Source organism: Lepisosteus platostomus, chromosome 25 (genome assembly GCF_059453375.1).
Source record: "Lepisosteus platostomus isolate fLepPlt1 chromosome 25, fLepPlt1.hap1, whole genome shotgun sequence".
Classification (NCBI taxonomy): domain Eukaryota; kingdom Metazoa; phylum Chordata; class Actinopteri; order Semionotiformes; family Lepisosteidae; genus Lepisosteus; species Lepisosteus platostomus.
In genome coordinates this window covers 2,210,411-2,229,584 of record NC_142635.1, presented here as the reverse complement: position 1 = coordinate 2,229,584, position 19,174 = coordinate 2,210,411, and the positions used below count along the sequence as shown (strand labels likewise).

Below are 19,174 nucleotides of genomic sequence, written 5' to 3'. Positions count from 1 at the left end.
GGTCCCCTGTGTGTGAGGAGAGTGTCCATGTCCCCCTGTGACCTGAAACACTGCCCAGGCTGTAGAGCTCCACTCCAGCTCTGTGCAGGGGGCTGAGCCCTGTCTTTCATCTGAACCTGGCTGGACAGACGAGTCCCACACTGGTGCTGGACACAGCTCTGTGAAACTCCCTGGGTGAAGATGACCAAACGCCCTTTCTCCATTAATACTGACTGATCTCCTCCTCACTCCATTAATACTGACTGAACTGATCATCACTCCATTAATACTGATTGAACTGATCTTCACTCCATTAATACTGACAGCCCAGAGGAGACAATAGACACACAGAGTCCCACTGGACACAGCAAGACACAGCCCAGACATCTTCACACAGGCTGGATTGTCTCAAATACAAAATATTAACAATATAATCTGTAAAATACACAACAGAAATTTTACCTTTGAGAAATAAGTTCAAAATACAAAAATGCAACAAATTTAAAAGAGTTGGAATAAAATCCCCATGTTGCTGTCTGTCTGTGTCCCCAGCCTGGAGGACAGAAGGAGAGACAGAATACCAGGATTGTCTCCAGGAATCAGCAGAGGAGCCCCAGCAGACACACTGTCCTCTCTCAGGTCTCTCCTCCTCCTCAGGACAGAGAGGGGGGCTGCCAGACTCTCACAGGATCCCCCTCACAGATCCAGGGGAGAGTTTCTCTACAGTCTCTTGAATACACAGTTGATGAACCCCGGCTCCAGTATCTACAGTACCCAGAGTAACTCGTATCAACCGTGATCCTGTGAGAGAGAAGGAGATCAGAGTCACTGAGCCAGTCTGCTCACCTCAACACACCAGCACCTCTCTCTCCAGCTCCCTCTGCTGTCTCAGAGAAGACCTCCTGTGAAAACTGTCCTGTTATTCCTCACATTGCTGTTGACACATAGGAGCTCATGTTAACTTTTCTCTTTGATCAATAAGATTTACTCAGCAAGTTACAGTTTCTTACAAGTTAGATCATATTTACTTGTCTGTTTGACTTACTTCCAGCCACAGTTAGAGACTCTGAAAACACAGTCAGTGGACCTGAGACACAACACAGTCAGAGCAGTGACTCCACCACAGTACCAATAAAACACCAGCAGTGCAGTACAGGTCAGTGGGACTGATCACTGCAGGGGCTCAGTTTGTTCTCATTCTGAGCACTTTAGAGCTGCTTCTTCCTTCAGGCCCCCTGAATTACTCACTGACTGTGGGAGATTCTGCTCCTGAATAAAAAGTCCCTTTGCTTTGTGAATTAGGATTGTCAACCTGTTTCAGACCATCTGTCTGTAGGGAAAACAGAGTGAATTTCACTACTCAGAGAAGAGACTCAAAGCTGCAGACAGACAGGCTGTGTGTGAGAAGAGAGCAGTCAGACAGTATCTGACTTCAGTGGAGACATGATCTTAAACTTGTGATGTTGTGAGACGTGTGCCTGAGGTTTCTCTCTCATGTCTCCTGCAGGAGTGTATGTGAATCACAGGTGAGTCCAGGCTGTTATGTCTCTGAGATTATTTCCAGAAGACAAAGTGCTGGAGAGTCTCTCGATGGGGTTGAAGTGACACAGCTGGGAGGAGCTACAGCTGTGATGTTCAGGAGACTCTTGTCTGCAGAGACCTGGACTGAAACGTGTGGCTGAAGTCCAGTCCTCCTGCATGACAACACTGAGAGAGGATTTCTGACATGCGATGTTCTGGCTTTTCCTAAAAATGGCATTTTTTTACTCTTATTGTGAAATACACTGGGGTCTGCAATCTGTTTTAATGGCATTAATTGGAACTTCATCATCTCTGGCTGTGTATTCCGACTCAGTGCTGTGGATTAACGTTCTGTAAGAATCCACATTCTATTTTTCCAGTATCTAAACCATGTTTCATCTGTAATAGTGACCCAGTGACACCCTTGAAACTGTTTATGTACCATCTAGTATAAAGTGGGCTTGACAAACACACAACACAAGACACAACACAAGACAACACACACACTTATACACACTTACACTTCCTTGTCCAGGACTGTTCCATCAACCCATCTCCACTGAGATTCCCAGGCCTTCCAGCTCAGACCAATCCAGTAGATAGTGTTGTCCTTTACTAGACTTCCCAGGAGCTCCTGCAGAGACACACAGAGCAGGTCAACTCACCCTGGACACCAGCACCAGTCCAGCTGGACTCTGGGTCAGCTCACCCTGGACACCCACACTCAGTCCAGCTGCCTGAACATCTGAACCTGAACACATCTTCCTACTCCTCACAAAAGAGAACAGACTCACAGTGAACACATACAGAGTGACCTCAGCTCACATATCCAGCCTCATTAGCTGGATTCAGAGACAATCAGAACGTGTGTTTCCCATCATCACTGAGAGTCAAGACCAGGTTAGAGGTCTTTACTAGAGACCTTTCATTTCTACTGTTCCAGACAGTAACCATCAAGGGCAGTTTGGGATGTATAAACATCTCTTCATTACAGTACCTCAGCCATTTCTTGATTAATAATTCAAATCCATCAGTTCCTCTTCTAACCAGATATTTTCTATCTCTGTGTCTGAGTTTCCTTGGAAACGTGCAGCTGTGAGCAGGAAACAGCTGCTTTTCCACAGTTAAACGTCCCGCTGATGGGGCTTGTCTGGGTAGCTGGTTCCACACTGTCACAGCCCTTCATGCCAGTGAGAGCAGCAGGAAAGGAGGTTGTGGGTCTGGTGTCAGCTGGGCAGTGTGTCTCCTGGGACAGGGCTGGTCTGAGATCAGAAACTGTATCTGAGCACACAGTGGGCATGATCTCACTGTGCCTGGTGTTGGGCAGCACTGCCTGTGAGCTGTAGAGCAGAGATCCATCCCCACACTCTCATCTCTCACACTGCTGCTCACTCTGCTCTGTTCACACACAGGCTGTACAGGGGAAATAGTCACTGCTTTTCAAACTCTGGAAGTGGAAACACAGATTAACCTCTTTTTTGAGGGGGTGATGGGGAAAATGTTTTGGGGGATTGGTACAGTCGTAGGTGCTGCAGTGGTCAGCAGTGTGGCCCTGGGTTCAGTTCAGTATATTTTTGGAGGATTAAAAACCTATTTAGAACATTAAAACTCTCCTTGTATTTTTGGAATGGCTTTTCAGTGGAGTGTTTTCAGAATGTAAACTAAACTCTCTCCCTCAGTGAGACTGTGGTGAATCTCTTGTTCTCACCAGTTCCTTTTTGTCATTAATCACCAGCAGCTGAGCTCCCACTGACGAGCAGGACTGATTCGCAGACACCCAGGATCTCGGGTCTGTAGAGACGTAGTAACATCTTCCACAGTCTCCCTCCTTCCATCCCTCTGGACAGCACTGCTGCTCTGTACAGACAGACACACAGGAATAACCTGGATTAATACTGACTGATCCTCAGGGATTCCTCAGGACTCTCCTCTGTACAGACAGACACACAGGAATCACCTCGATTAATACTGACTGAGCCTCAGGGATTCCTCAGGACTCTCCTCTGTACAGACTCTCTCAGTTCAGTTCAGTGACACTCAACCACTGAGCTGCTGTACTGTTTCTCCTGGAGTCCTGCAGCACTGAGACTCACACTGACAGACGGGTCAGTAGTGAGTCTCCACCTGATCGTCACTGACTGTGTAGAGAACAGCCCTGAGGCTCTTATCCTCATGTCTGAGAGTCTGTCTGTCTTCTCAAACACGTCTCTTACCAACAGCAGCAGCTCCAGCTCCAGACCAACCTGAAGACCAGCTCTGTCCAAGAAACAGGTCTTCTCTCTCCTCTCTGCTGCTGTTTTACCCTGCAGACCTGTCACTCCTACACACATTCAACTCTCACTCCTACACACACACTTCACTCTCACTCCCACACACACTCAACTCTCACTCCTACACACACTCAACTCTCACTCCCACACACACACTTACTTCTCTTCCCAGTAGAGGGCTCTAAACAGAACGTCTCCAGCTGTTTCCTGTATCTGTCAGCTTCATTCCTGTGATTCTCAGCTTCAGTCCTGTGTTTCTCAGATTCATTCTTGTATCTCTCAGCTTCACTCCTGTATCTCTCAGCTTCACTCCTGTATCTCTCAGCTTCACTCCTGTATCTCTCAGCATCATTCCAGTGTGTCGCAGATTTATTCTGGTTTCCCTCCAGCTCCGACTTCATCTTCTCCAGCTCCTCCTCCTTCTTCTCCAGTCTTCTCTCCCAGTCTGAGCTGTTCTGTTTCCACACTGCAGGTCACAGCCCCAGAACACACAACATCATTTAATCAACCAGATTCATCTGTCTGCCTGTCATCTGTATATCAGCTGTCTGTCTCTGTCTGCCTGATCTATCAATCACAGGAATGATCCACTTCAGTAGTATTATCATCTCCTGGTCTGTGCATCTCTGATCTTAATTATTTAATTAAACTAATGATTTACAATTAATATCATGAGTATTTCAGTGCTAGTTGAGAAAGGGTGTGTGTCTGGATGAGGACAGATAAGAGCACAGCGATCCACACAGGAAGCAGGAGCTACAGCAGACAGCTCTCCTGGGGAACTGGGAGCTGCAGGAAGCTCCGCCTGAGAGGACCTGTGTGTTCCTGCAGAGTCTTCTGTCCTCATCCAGACAGCCTGGGCACAGCCTGCTGGGATGTGTACAGAGAGTGGGGCTGAAACCCAGGGAGGTTGTGATGAAGGTTTACGTCATGGTTAAACCCCATGTACAATACTGTGTTCAGCTCCCCAGTAACAGTATTTTACAGTACAGAACAGCAAAGAGATTATTGTTATTAGTATTAGTGAAAAACTGTCTGGCATTCCATATTTAGCTCACAGCTCTGAAAGGAAAGTATGATGTTGTGAAGCTGGTCTCACACTACAACACTTAAACACTAAATCATCAATACAAAATCATTACACTTTGTAAAATTTATTTAATTATATTAGATCATTTCTGAATGAAGAAATCCCCAACACACTAGGCTCTGTACTTACACATATGTTGTAGGTAGATCAGTTATAATCCTGTTCGTACATATATTCTCACTCTCATTAATAATACTATATGTTTCTCAAACTTTTCCGTGTGTTTATAGTGTGTTTGTACCTCTATTCTCTATAATCATGAGTCTTGTTCACTGTTAATTTCTGTTTTAGCTTGTGAAGACAAAACCACAACCTTCCCCACAGAGAAGCTCTGAATGACCAGAGGAACGTCACCATGGCAACAGGGCTCAAATACAGAAACATCAACACTTCACACTGCTACAGGAAACACAACTGTGGTGTTAAAAATACTTTCAGAAAAAATTAAACACTTCACTGGCTTTGTGCAATTAGGACTTTCAGGTCATGTGTCTCAGGCAGTAAGAGAGCAGCTTGAGCCCAGAAGCTCACAGCCTGGAGCCACAGTCCTGAACAGCAGATATCCAGAGGCTGATCAGAGCCCAGAATATCTGGTATTGCTTCACAGACACATATAAAAGAGAAGGGTGACTGTGTGTAATTCAGACATCAAAGCCATTTGATCACTGTGTAGCGGCGAAGCTTATTAATAAGGCAGAATTAAGTGTTTCTTTGCTTTCCCAAATGAGGCCTCATCTCTCTGTTCATCTCTGTGGTGCAGCCACAGAGAAACTATTCATGCAGGCTGATTTAAAGATGTTTTCTTTTGATAAGGGACAGCTCCCAAATGGGGATGCACTTAGCTAAGCCTGGCTATCATGATCAATGGTCATCCATTGGCGCCTATCTGTCTAAGGAGTGCCAGATGGACATCTGGACTGCATTCCTAGGTGTCAGGAGTAAGTGACTCATATCTCACCTTGATCAACCAATCAGGGACTGGTAGGGCCGAGTAACCCACGTGGGACTCTGATGCCCATGGAACTTCCAGCCAATCAACGAGCTGAAGTTCCTCCAGGTAAAAACAGGCAACACAGAGAGCCTGAAAGATTCAGTAAGATTCAGGAGAGAATTCTGTGGACAATACTAAAGGGAATTCAAAGGAGAATTCCAGGCCAGGACGGCCCAGGAGCAGAAGGCTCCCAAGGGCAGGAGATTCTCGCAGCGCGCCTCCTGACCATCCTGAGACTCAGCCCAGACAACCACGGAACGGCCAGTGTGTCCGAGTGCCAGAACTTTCCTTTGTTCTAAGAGTCTAGAGCGGAGGTTGCCAGAGAGTAACCAGAGGATCCACCCGAGGTGAGCACCAGCAGCAGGCCTCGTGAACAGGTCGGAACTGTGGACAGCTGAATCACTATTCAGAACTAGCTCTTCATCAGGAACGAACCGGTCCTCTTCCTGACTTGCTGGGACCCACAGTCATCTTTTCTCCTGTGCATAAACTTTGCTAGTTAAAGCCAACACTAACTAGCCGGTCAGTGAGCATCTGCAGCGCACCGTCGCAAACCGCACAGCACAGCCTGGCACCGAGCCAGAGAGCGCGGATTGGACAGCAACAGGCTGCAGCTGTTTCTTTGTGCCCGCAGGAGATCTGAATCCCCAGAGATTGGATGAGTATTCAACTTCACTGCATTACAGCTCGAGAATTCAATTGTTATCCCAACCAGTTGATATCAATTTAATTCCTAAGAGTTATGTACTTGTTTTGAGTATCTAATGTAGAAGTTGTGACCAAGTTCAATTACGAAACGGTCTAAATGAATGATATACTGAACGTATGTCCTCTTGATATATCTAACTCTTTGTAACTGACTGAATATATACCTTTTGTATTCTGATAACCCTCTCGATAAGATCTGTTAGGTTTACATGCATATTTTATGTATTAATAAATGTATCCTCGTGTATTAGTACCTGTGTGTGTGCGTTGTTTGAGTTACATTGCATGGTTGGATTCTAAGGCCATCAAAAGAATCATTTTGTGATTTACTGCTACAATTAATAATTGTCCCAGTAAATGCCCAAACCCTACAGAACTGGTGCCTTCAGAGAGCACACTACAACTGTAAGATTAAACACAGATTCACACAGGTCCATAAGAAATGACAGGAGTGACTATCAGACTTACAGACTGTCCCCAGGGCAATGACTGTGACCAGTAAGACACACACTGTGACTCCCAGGCTGATGGACACACAGCTCCTACTCCTGGACTGTCCTGGCCAGGGAGAGAGGGAGACAGGTGAATTCTCCCCACAGACTGGACACAGCAGGACTCTGAGTGGCCGGGGAAGTGGAGCTCAAGCAGACACCCTGACTGGAGCTGCAGGGTGTCACTGGGACTGACTGTGGAGGAGGGGTGTGAGCAGCTGAAGGCTCAGAGTGAGACACTTCAGGAGGGGGGCTGACAGAGGCGTCTCCTCACACCAGAGCTGTGAAGAGGTCATGTGACTGACCACTGAGGAGTGAAAATATAATGTGGTCAGAGTGAAGACCTACTGGTGCAGACAGACTGACTGAGATCACAAACAGAGTCAGATAGAAACAGCCAAGGAGACCAGGAAACACAAAGAATAAAATGTCAGGCATGAACAGATCAGATATAAAGGTGAAATAGTGCAGCAGAGCAGACACACACTGTGTCAGTATGCAGGTGTGTTGTCCTTTCACTGCGTCAGTTAGCTGATCAGGTCTTTCATTCTGTCTTGTTGTGTATCAGTGAGTCGCTGTCAGAGTCACAGACAGACGACAGTAAGTCAGAGTTTATCAGTGTGTTACAGAACCAGTGTATCTGAGTATAACTGTGTGAGTGTATCAGTGTATCAGAGTGTTATTGTGCTAGTGTCTCAGTGTCTCAGTATCTCAGTATCTCAGTGTCTCAGTGTCTCAGTCTCTCAGTGTCTCAGTATCTCAGTGTCTCAGTGTCTCAGTGTCTCAGTGTCTCAGTATCTCAGTGTCTCAGTGTCTCAGTATCTCAGTCTCTCAGTGTCTCAGTGCATCAGCTCTGTACTCACTGGTCTGCTCTCCTCCTGGCTCTCTCTCTGCTCTCCTGGTCACAGTCTCGTACACGTCCTGTGCTGGTTTCTGTAGCCCAGTGTAAACGCTGTCTGTGTCCATCTGACTGTATTAGCAGGGTCCAGTGAGACAATTGGACACTGAGTCACACTGAGTCTCTGTCAGGTCAGAGTGACAGTAAAGCACTGGACAGCAAACAGGAACTCAGAAACCCCTCCTCCTCTCCTTTTTCCTCATTCTCTCTCTTTCTAACCCTCTGAGACAGAGGAACATCTCCAGACACACTAGACTGAGAGGGAGAAGGACAGAGAGACACCATCACACTCACAGAGGCACAGAGTGAGAGAGGCAGAGAGACAGCAGGAGAAAGACAGTGTCTGGTCACTCTCCCAGTGCAGCGTCAGTGTCCTGTACTGCCCAGCAGCACAACCTGTCTCTCTGGACTCTGTCCAGCCCAGTAGCAGGAGGTGTGTTCCCAGTGTGTTCCTGGATAGTGTCTGTGAGGCTGACAGTCACATCCAGTCCCGACTCCAGCAGGGAGCTGTGTCAGCATGCGCAGGAACAAGAGACACCTGAGAGTCCACAGCCAAAACTGTGTTTCTTCTCTTCTCTTTCAGCAGGAATAAACCTTTACCTGTTCCTCTGCAGCCTGCAAACACTGTGATCAGCTGTAAGTCTCAGGACAGACTGCCTGCACACTGACAGTCACACTAAGAAAGAGTGAGCACCAGTGTAAAGAGTCTCTTGTTCTTGAAGAGATGAGAATGAAGAAGGTGACTCTCAAACACACTCTTTTCCCTGTAAGAAGGACATGATGGACTGTTAGACTTACAGATCCCCACGACAGTGACTGCAGCCAGCAAGAGGCACACTGTGACTCCCAGAGCAATGAGCAGACCCCTCCTGCACCTGGGCTGGGCTGAGACAGAGAGAAAGAGAGATGGGTTAATAAAGAAACTCTGACGGCCTGGCACACAGCTGGGGAGGGTGAGGAGGAGACACAGCTCCCGTCCTGCGCTGTGGTCAGAGTGGGGTCAGACTTCACATGAACGAGAGCTCTGGGCAGTGAGAGAGAAAATACTGCAGAAAACCAAACCACAAGACAACAAACAGGAAACTACAGTCGTGTCAGCTTTATATAGAAGAATGGTTACAAACAGATATATGATTTAAAAGTATTTATGTGCAGTCACATTTATTTGTCTCTATAACAATATGTGCAATGTAATTTAGAAACTAACTGTTGTGCACAAGTTTAAGGCATCTTAGACACACTGAGGTGTTACAGGATATGTCTGTTCTGAGCATCTTCACTCAGAGACTCCACAGGTTTCTTACTGTGTAAAACACATCCACACAGAAGAACAGTGAGAAACGAGAGCAGTTCAGTAGTTAGGAGCTCACTGATCCAGGAGCTCACCCAGCTGTGTCCTGAGAGAAGCCAGGGTATCGGCTTCAACAACACAGCAGGACAGCTCATCCCAGACTCCCACAGCTGCTCTGGAGTCAGAAGAGCTTCGACTGTTAATAATACAGCTGAGTTTGGGAGGGAAGAAACCCAGCTTGGAATGTGCAGTCAAACACCTGATCACATCTCAAGGCCACCTGCACACGAGCTGCCAGTGTTAAGTGTGAGTAGCTCAACCATCAAACCCACAAATAAGATCTCATGGACTCTGTGTCAGGTGTTCCTCACCAGAGACCACTTTCTGGACTGGGAAACACAGATCTGCCAGGACTAACTGTTTAAATTCAGTGGGATCTTCCTGTGAAGAAGTCAGTCATCTCTACAATATGACCTGATCGCTCACTACAATGACAGGCTCTCATTCCTGCTTTTTCAGAAAATGACATCATGGAGAATTAGAGCACAGATTAGCAGAGGTGAGGGAGACCTGGACTGTTGTCCGGCCTCCTAAACTTTCATGAAAACTCAAATTTCGAACTTCTTGTAACACATACTGTCATGACATCACAGTTCATAACTAATGCTAAACAACCGAGACCCTTTACAATATCTCAGTGTTCCAGTGCAGCAGACAGACAGTATCACAGTGTTCCAGTGCAGCAGACAGACAGTATCACAGTGTTACAGTGTAACAGATATACAGTATCATAGTTTCCAGTGCAGCAGACAGTATCATAGTGTTACAGTGCAGCAGACAGACAGTATCATAGTGTTCCAGTGCAGCAGACAGTATCACAGTGTAAAAGTCTAGCAGACAGACAGTATCACGTTGTTAAAGTACAGCAGACAGACAGTATCATAGTGTTATAGTGCAGCAGACAGACAGTATCACAGTGTTACAATGCAGCAGACAGTATAACAGTGTTCCAGTGCAGCGGACAGACAGTATCACAGTGTTACAGTGCAGCAGACAGACAGTATTACTGTGTTCCAGTGTAAGAGGCAGCTGTGGGGGGTCTGTACTCACTGTGGGGGGATCCTGGCTGTGCTGGAATAGTGGTGATGGTTCGGCTCCTCTGTCCCTGTATGTTAGTGAATTTGATGTCAGCGTAGGTCACATCTTCAGCCATGGTGTCTCACTGTCTCAGCGTCTTTAAAATGTCTCTTTCTCGTCACGCTGGACTGCCTCTCCGCACAGAGACAGAAGGAAGGGTACTGAACAAGGAAGAGTCAGAAGGAGGAGTTTTCTCAGTTCCTGTTGTTGTGTCTAAATGCCCCCTTCTCATTTCAAACCTTTCTGCAGTTCTAATCCTGTAACATACAGTTGGAACATAAAATATCCTCCATTTAAGTTCCACACATTTGATTCTACATGTTAACATAATAGATTAGTTCTATTTAGACAGATCCAAGACTTTTTGAAAACATTTTGCTGCTTCTACAGTGTTTACTAATCCTATTAGTTTGGTATCATGGGCAACCTGACTAGTTTACTAACTGGACCAGAAAGTAGATCACTGACATAAATCAGGAAGACCAGCAGATTCTCCACCAGTTACATCATCCTAATAAGAGAACTGACCTCTCATCTGTGCTCTCTCTTTAATAACCAATTCTCAATCCAAACACAATCCTTGCCTTGAATTTCTAACACCTGCGAAATGAGAATGAATCTTTTATGCTGAACTTTATCAAAAGCCTTCTGAAAATCTAACCAGACCAGATCTTGTGTGAAGATCTCTAGGAAGTTGCTCAGACAAGTCCTGCCTCTTCTGAATCTGTGCTGACTGGTCCCCATTATCTGATTTCCACACAGCTGAGCCTCTACTTCCCAGAAGAGCCTGTTAAAGTTTTTAGATCAAGATCTTCACCATCAGCTGTTAATTTTGAGAAAATGTCATCTGACAAACAGCCTCCTCCTCTCATCACTAGACAGGCTGTTCTCTGCTTTACAGACAAGTACAGTCAGTGATCTCACCTGTTGGTGAACTAACTGCAGTCTCAGGGGTGATGTAGAGTTAATCTTCTAGGGCAGCACATCTCTGATAAAACACTGCGTGTAAGTGATCACACTGAAATAAAGGTATAACAATCCAGACAGGTTCAGACAGTCAGAAGAGTCCTGTCCCATCGCCAGTGACTCTGACACAGAGCACAGACAACAGGATCTTACTTCTCTTGAAATAAAACATGTTTAAAGGACACAGCCAGCAGAAAAGCACTTCATAGCCCTCAGTGACTCGAGAGTAAGTACTGCTGGTCCTGCTCACTTCCCATTTTCTAAACAGTGTTACAACCCCAGACCGGTTTCCTGTGAAGAGCCTCTGTGATCTTCTGCACAAGACAGGCTGACGTCTCAGGGACTGGCCTACCCCCCCACTGCTCTGTGAAGACTCACAAGCCAACAAACAGGATAGAAATATATTAGTGATACAAAGAAGCAGACAAGTGCACAGTTGAGTAAAGCAGCCTGTCAGTCTATGAGAGAGCAGCAGAATGACCCACCTGTGTGAAGCAGGGCAGACAGCACTGAGCACCTTCACTCTGGGGTTACTGATGAGCAGTGCAGTCTCAGTATTTCAGAGAAAGAGTAAGAGACAAGTCATAAACACATTGTGAGTAGAACATTCTCTCTAGGCCTCTGTAGACGTGTTTTGCAATTCAAACTGAGCTTCAGCACAGTGGAGTGACACTGTTTCTACTAATAACAGTCCAGCGTCCAGAGTCTGGAGGAGGGGTCAGTACTGCTCACAGTCCAGTGTCCAGAGTCTGGAGGAGGGGTCAGTACTGCTCACAGTCCAGTGTCCAGAGTCTGGAGGAGGGGTCAGTACTGCTCACAGTCCAGTGTCCAGAGTCCTGGGATGTGTTCTAAGAGAGTTGAGCACCACTGAGCAGAGCTTTCACACCGCTTACAGGATTAGTGTGCGGAGACGACTGTCTGTCTCTCCTCTGATCTCTCACATGCTCTGTGTGATGTTGTGTATACTGTATTTGTACTGTTCTTGTATTTTTTGAAACTGTGTTTGTGTGTAAAATATAGCTGCTTGGATGTAAAACACATTTCTGAGACGTCGGACAACGGGGTATTGTCTGTATAATATTGTAATAAAGAATTAACTGCTGCTTAAGTGTATTTTATTTAATCTTCTGTTTGCCCCTCAGCACAGACCTGTCCACTCCACAGCAAATAACACCAGTCTTCTGCTCTGTCAAAATACACAAAACCCTTTGTGGCAGAAAAGCAATTATGTAGTGGAGACACAACAGTGGTAACAAATTCATGATGTGTGTTTCTCAAAACCAGTGTGATGTTCCCTTTCTCAGCTGTGCCTTCAATACTGTTTGACAGGATGGGTTTGATTGAGAGGGTCAAATAAATTTGACAAAAACAGAATTTGTTTCAGGAAATTTTGATTTGTTTAAAGTAAATGTGTTTGTAGTCCTTCCATGAATTCTTCCACTAGAATAATGGGGATTTTTGACCTGGGGGTGTAATTTAGGCTCTTTTTCTTTCATGAAAGTTTTCCATTTAAACTTTGTAGAAACAAGCTAGTTATTTCTTTACCAAGGTTCACTGAAAATCAAATAATACAGGTAAAGGGCAAACAGTGAAAATACTGAACAATCTCTTACCAGAGATCATTACAAACCTGAAGACCTCAAGCCTCTTATAAACATTAAAGGAGGGAGTCGCACTGGAACATTTTGTGGACATGATAACTACGCAGTATGAACATCAGATTCATTATAAATAGGTGTTTTTTTTTCTATTGTACAAATTCCAACGTTAAACGTATCGCCCAAGTGAAAACACACTAGTCATTTTATTGCGGTTCGAGGTCGGAGCTGCAGAGGTTTCGTCTCCGGATTCCAATTACCAAAGCCAATTACAAAAGGTATTTTACTGAATCAAACTCCCACACTCTAACTGCATGGTCGCGTTTGCGTGACGTCATAGACAGTAGCCTCACCTGCGCCAGGCGAGCCGAGTCCCACACATGCGCAGAGGAGACGCTCACCGGCCGCAGGTGAGTTCATTATCGCTGCAGTTGATTACTTTATTAGATAGATAGATACTTTATTGATCCCGTGAGGGAAATTGCAGTGCAACAGCAGCTTAACACAGACAACACAGCCACAGTGTAACGAATTATATAATAATAGTACAATACATACAATACAATACAAGAGTTACTCACAGTCCGGACACACAAAGAACAAACTAGAACAGAACAGTACACAGAAAATCGTATCACACATATGAATATAAATATAGATGTAAATATAGATATAGATATAGATATAAATATAGATGTAAATGTATTGCACAGGTCCCTGGCATATATTGCACAAAAAACGGTTGTAAACGGGAAAAGAAAGAGAACAGATGTAGCAGTAGATGTGTAGATGTGTTCAGTCCAGAAACAGGTCACTGTCGATGTTGCCTCTGCCCAGACGCAAGGTGGATGCGTTGTACAGTCTTATGGCAGAAGGCAAGAATGACCTCCTGTAGCGCTCCCTGTCGCACTGTGGATGAATCAGTCTATTGCTGAACGTGCTCTTCATTTCTGCAAGTAACACATTAAGTACAGAATAGGTTATTTATTATAAATTTGAACAATAGGCAACATCTTACGAGTGACTTCCAGGGACCTGTAATGGTTTTCTCGTTCACACATGTTGGTGTCTGAGCTTGTGATCACGACCCGTTACACACGAGTAATTCAGCTAGAAATCAGAATACAGATCTGTGTGCAGAGAAAACCTTTTACTGATATTCATCTCCTACATATATATAAAATACATTGGCGTTCAGTTTCAGTTTGATTTAGCTTAGAATAAAACTGATCATTTAAAAAGAAAATCCACGATGTTTTGTGGAGAAGTGACTCTTGTGGGGATCTGATCTTCAAGTGTCCCAGAGCAAGTGTTAAACCAGCATCACCCCTTCCTCCAGCTCTCCATCGACTAGGAGAAAGAAATCTGTCTGATCCTTTACAGATTCCTGCCTACCACACTCCCCCCGGAATTCACCTCCCCGAATTCTCTCTGTACCCCTTTCTTCATACTCCTGCTCTCCTGACCCTTAAACACAAGTTACTGAGAACAGTCAATGGGAAACGGGTGCTAGATTATTGCAGGCTGTTCAGTGTTAAACTGCATCTTTACATTTTCCTTGGCAATTGAATTGAAAACATTTTGCCTTCTCTGCTGAACTGTGATCTAGAGCCCTAATTTCCAGCTGAAATACTGACTGACCCGCTGTCCTGGGTCTGGTCACTGCCTGACCTGTGACCAGCTGGTCAGAGAAGACTGTCTAAACAAACACAAGAAAGATAAATAGAAATATAAAAAGAGAATGAGAGTGTTAGTGATCTTAATGGTTTTATTTTCAGTTTTTCCACAATGTCACAATAATCAAGCAGTTGAACACAGGTGTAGAAGTTATTGCTTCCAGCCTCAGAGCCTCTTCAGACTCCTGTTCTGTCTCAAGGTGTCCCGTTTCTCTGGAACCTGATGGCCACCACTCCACAGCCAGAACCAGTTTCTTGTTTCCTTCCCAGAGTGGAGTTGACACCTGCTTGTTCCGTATTTGTGTTGCCTTGAGGTAAACAAAGAGCAGGAAATGTCAGTGTAGTGTTCACCTGACTCCAGCATGAAGGAATTCTGAGCCTTATCCTGACCCAGGTATTCATCTACAGGCACAGTGGAGCCACACAGTAAAACTGCAGGATTAAAACATCACCTGGTCACCTCGATGTTGTCAGAATCACCTCTCCCAGCAGCAGCCTTTCCAGTCTTTCCACTGTGCTGTCTTCTGCAGGAGTCAGGAATGTCCGTGCTGGGATGAGCAAGGAAAGGAAGAGGCAGACTGTGTGCCTGCTCACGGAGAAGAGGAGCAGACTCTGGCTGGACAGGGAGGGAGGTAAGAGCGCCTGTGTCTGGGAGCTCAGGGTGACAGCAGTGCAGGAGGGAAGGTGAACATCCTGACAGGAGGACAGGAGCTGACAGAGAGGGGCAAGAGGGGCTGAGAGCAGGAGAAGATCCCAGCAGGGCAATAACAACACATTGACAATAATACAGAATCTACCCCTCTCTCCACTAGAGTATTGATTCAGTCAGCTCACACTGAGTGAGAACACTGGCCACAGCAGAATTAAAGACAAACTGAAATCTAGAAATCTGTTCAAGACAGACGAGTTACAGACAGTCAGAGGATCAGAAACTGTAAAAGAACAGACAGCAGAAGCATGATTAACAGAAACAAACCTTTTATGAAGTAAGAAAACATTAAAGAGAAATACAGGAAACCCTCAGTTTAATAGAGTAACAGGAGGAAAAGATGTTTGTTTTTGCTGAATGTCCGTTAATTAAAGCATCATCTGTTTCATCCCCAAAACACTATTATATGAAAAACTATACAATTATATAGATGCTCTCTGGATCTTTTCACGTCTTTTAAACAATTTAGTTCAGTAGTAAAAGAAACTTATTCCTTTGTATTTTTGATTGTAACAGACAAGATCATTGTGTCATGTGTTGAAAATATAGTGTATATCTCTGCTCATCACAGGAGTACTGAGTGTCTTCAGCTCCTCCTCTGAGCTGGGATGTTGATCACATGTAGAAGAGTGAGGAGTGGGGTTAGTAGTGGGGTTAGGGAGTGGACATGCCATCAGCATCTGAACTCAGAGGAGGAGCTGAAGACACTCAGGATTCCTGTGATGGTCAGAGATCACTGTGAATTATCAGCCTTTATTTGAAATTCAGATTCAGATTTAGGAACCATATGAAGATTTATTAATTTCAACGTTCAATCACTACACAGGCGTCAGGCAGTTGACCAAGACGCGGTTTGTTCACATCGAGCTGCAGCGCCAACAGAGACGCGATCTGTTGGTCTGAGCTGGGTTGTGCTTTTTAAACTCTCTCACCCGTATGTTGCTTTTATATTTTAACTCGTTCTGGGTTCGTCTTGGCTTTTTAAAAAGAACTTACCGCTCTAAGGAATGTGTATGATCTGGGGTCACGCAGAGCGAGGTTTGCTGTACAGTACTGCCATCACATCTGTCCCGGGACAGTGCGGGATACTGAGCACTAGATCACTGAAGGGGCTCTAGCCTGTTGTACAGTTAAAACCCGAGTGCAGAGCACTCCACTGAATAGGGTGTTACTACTAATCAAGTGCTTCCCATAACTAGATCTAGTTCTCAGTTTGCCCCTGAGCACAGGTCCCTCAGCTCCACAGCAAATCATGTCAACCCCCTGCACTGTTAAATACAGCAAGACTCGTCCTAGATCTGCACCCAGTACCCCAGCAATGAGCCACAACTTTACAGTCAAGCAATGTTTATTCATGAACAGGAGACGAGTAACAAACAGAATAAAACATACAGTTGATTTTCGGAATTGCATACATTTGATCATATTCAAGCAGACTAGTTCAATGCTGTAATATCAAGTGACAGTAAAGACTGGGAAACATGTGGGTGAAGCTGCCTTTGAGCCAGTAACTGCCTGCAATCTGGACACAGTCAGCTCAGTATTCTTAGCAGCTCAAGTTGTCTATTCTTGTGGTTTTGATTTTCTTCAGCCTGTAAAATGCTGCTCAGGAGGATTTAAATGTGGAGACTGGCCTGGCCAGTACAAGACTGTCCACTGTTTCCTCCTGCTGACCTCCTGACGGTGCTGGACTTGTCAGCTACACCTCACTGTCTTCTGCAGGAACAGCTCAAAGTTCAGTGTTCTGGTTTTACATCTTAAATGATTGAGAATATCAGTATTGATACAGGTACAAGTATATAAGATGGAGTTCTAGACAAATACAGAATATGCTTGATGAATTGTACAGGTCAGACTTCCACATTAATGCAGATCACTTCAGTGCTGCAGCTGTAGTGAAGGAGTGTCAGTGTGATGTCAGGGTGTGGGGGTCTAAGCCAACCCTGTCAATCAGATTCTCCTCAATTTGGAAATCTGAATCGCAGACCTCTGAGTGTGGATGAACACCAGGAGGCAGCAGGAATAGTGGTGAATTAATCCTCACCATGTCATATGGTCCGACTTATTGGGACACATTCACATTACATGCATTTCATAGCATAAACCAGTAAATGAGCTCACTGTACTCAGTATCATCATTGAAGATGAGGTATCGCCTGTTCTTGAGATGCAATTACTTTGTATCATGCTAAAGCAGTGGCTTTGAGTTGGATTGAGATCTGCAGACACACTTGACCAGTTTCTGTTTTCTCCTGATGAGCTCTTTGGTTGCACTGACTGGATGCTTTGGGTCATTGTCATGCTGAATGGTGCAGCACTGTCCAATAAGTATGGAAGCATTTTCTGCTGCATCAGAGCCCCCGTTTCTGTAAACTTCAGAAATCACTCTGCTGCTGCCATCATTAGCTACATCCTCAATGAAGATGAGTGACCCCGTCTGAGACATTCCTGCATCTCCAGGCCATGACATTCCCTCCACCAGGCTTCAGCATGCGCTCAGAGGACAGAGATGACAGGTTCAGGTGTGGAGAAAGAAAGGAGCTGCAGATGCTCCAGAGAACAGCACCTCCTGTGAGAGTCATGGCCTGGCCTGGGGAGATCATGAGGAGACTCCTTCACCTGTCTGTCTCCATCAGCACTAGTGTACTGGGTCACTGAAGCTCAAACCTGAAGGCTGTGGACTCAGAGCTGAGAGCTCCAGCAACACCTCAATGTCCTCTGCGCTCAGATGGAGATCACATGTACAGGAGTAGGATTAGAGGTGGTGTTAGTTAGGGACCATACATGTCATCTACATCTCAGCTCAGAGGACACACATCAAATATTCAGGTGCTGTAGCTTTGAGTCAGTTTATAATGCAACCAAGGAGGTCATCAGGAGAATAACTGTAGAAACACCTTAACTTGTTGGGTCTAATGCCTAGATTTCAACCCTATTGACAGAAGGAAAAACAATTGAAGTATGATCACCTGAAGACTAAATAAGAACTTGGTGGCAACAGCAAAGCATCTCAGATGATTACAGAGGGCAGTGAGCTCAATGGGTCTCAGACCTCATGCAGTTACTGGATATACAAGCACATCCTCTTCCACACTCTGAAATGTATTTAAAGTGAATGTGTCCCAGTAATGTCAAAATAGAAAGTAGAAAATTTTTTTTGTAATATGATCAAATGAATGCAGAGAATTACCGCAGAATAAAACCAGGATAATATTTCCGTTCTGATCACATGAACAAATTGCTTGACTGTAAAGTTGACTCACTGCAGTACTGATGGAGGACACTGTACCTTTCCAATGAAAACCTGCATTTTCAATGTTCCACAGTATCAATACACCTTGACAGGAGGGGCTGACTGACAGGGCCAGTGACATGAATTAATGTGCATTGTTCATGTTCTGGGCTGTTAGAATTCTTCCACTGGACCATGAAAAAGATCTGAGTGTCTTTGGGTGGGAGTGCAGCTGAGGCTGTTGGTGAAAGGAGATTGTTCCGCTGTAGGAAAAACCTGCCTGTTTTAATGTGCTCAGAGTGGAGAGGAGTGTCAGTGTGGAGCTGCAGAGGAACAAGTAGGAGAGAATTCCACACTGAGAAGAACATTAATTCTGGCTCTGGAGTTTTCATGTGTGAGACAACAGCTACAATTGTCCTTAACACTGTCACCGCAGAGTCCTGATATCTGAATCACATTCACATACTAACTGCAGGATTCAGACTCACTCCACATCATCAGAAAACATGTCCTTCCCCTGCGACAGTCGAGTTCACCCCAACACAAGCGCAGGAGAGCTGCTGTGTGGTTTGGATGCTGTCAGAAAGCAGGCAAGGGGTAGGAACCATTAACATTCA

The 19,174-nt window shown here is 45.1% G+C and overlaps 1 protein-coding gene and 1 long non-coding RNA gene across 4 annotated transcripts; both read right to left on the bottom strand.

Moving 5' to 3' along the window:
* Window positions 1-365: 365 nt before the first annotated feature.
* Window positions 366-11,418, bottom strand: LOC148640518 (uncharacterized). Of its 3 annotated transcripts, XM_088619823.1 has the most exons (7): window positions 11,301-11,418; window positions 10,350-10,537; window positions 8,747-8,833; window positions 3,931-4,236; window positions 3,209-3,357; window positions 2,022-2,134; window positions 366-780 (listed from the first exon to the last, which is right to left on the bottom strand). In XM_088619823.1, exons 2-7 carry the CDS (start codon window positions 10,450-10,452, stop codon window positions 633-635), a joined length of 906 nt encoding a protein of 301 aa, XP_088475949.1. In that variant the 5' UTR covers window positions 10,453-10,537; window positions 11,301-11,418; the 3' UTR covers window positions 366-632. The 3 variants fall into 3 exon arrangements, with proteins under 3 accessions (XP_088475949.1, XP_088475948.1, XP_088475950.1); XM_088619822.1 differs by lacking the exons at window positions 8,747-8,833; window positions 10,350-10,537; window positions 11,301-11,418 and adding exons at window positions 7,028-7,117; window positions 7,914-8,610; XM_088619824.1 differs by lacking the exons at window positions 8,747-8,833; window positions 10,350-10,537; window positions 11,301-11,418 and adding an exon at window positions 7,914-8,613.
* Window positions 11,419-14,694: 3,276 nt separating this feature from the next.
* LOC148640517 (uncharacterized) lies at window positions 14,695-15,204 on the bottom strand. The gene is made up of 2 exons (XR_015930362.1): window positions 15,069-15,204; window positions 14,695-14,924 (listed from the first exon to the last, which is right to left on the bottom strand). It is a non-coding gene; the product is annotated as an uncharacterized LOC148640517 (long non-coding RNA).
* Window positions 15,205-19,174: the final 3,970 nt, after the last annotated feature.

Coding starts and splice junctions, on each gene's coding strand:
- LOC148640518 (XM_088619822.1), bottom strand. CDS start 8,016: ATGGACACAGACAGCGTTTACACTGGGCTACAGAAACCAGCACAGGAC. Junction 3,358..3,930: donor GCCCTCTACTGGGAAGAGAA/GTAAGTGTGTGT, acceptor CTGTCTGTACAG/AGCAGCAGTGCTGTCCAGAG. Junction 781..2,021: donor ACAGTCCTGGACAAGGAAGT/GTAAGTGTGTAT, acceptor TCTCTCTCACAG/GATCACGGTTGATACGAGTT.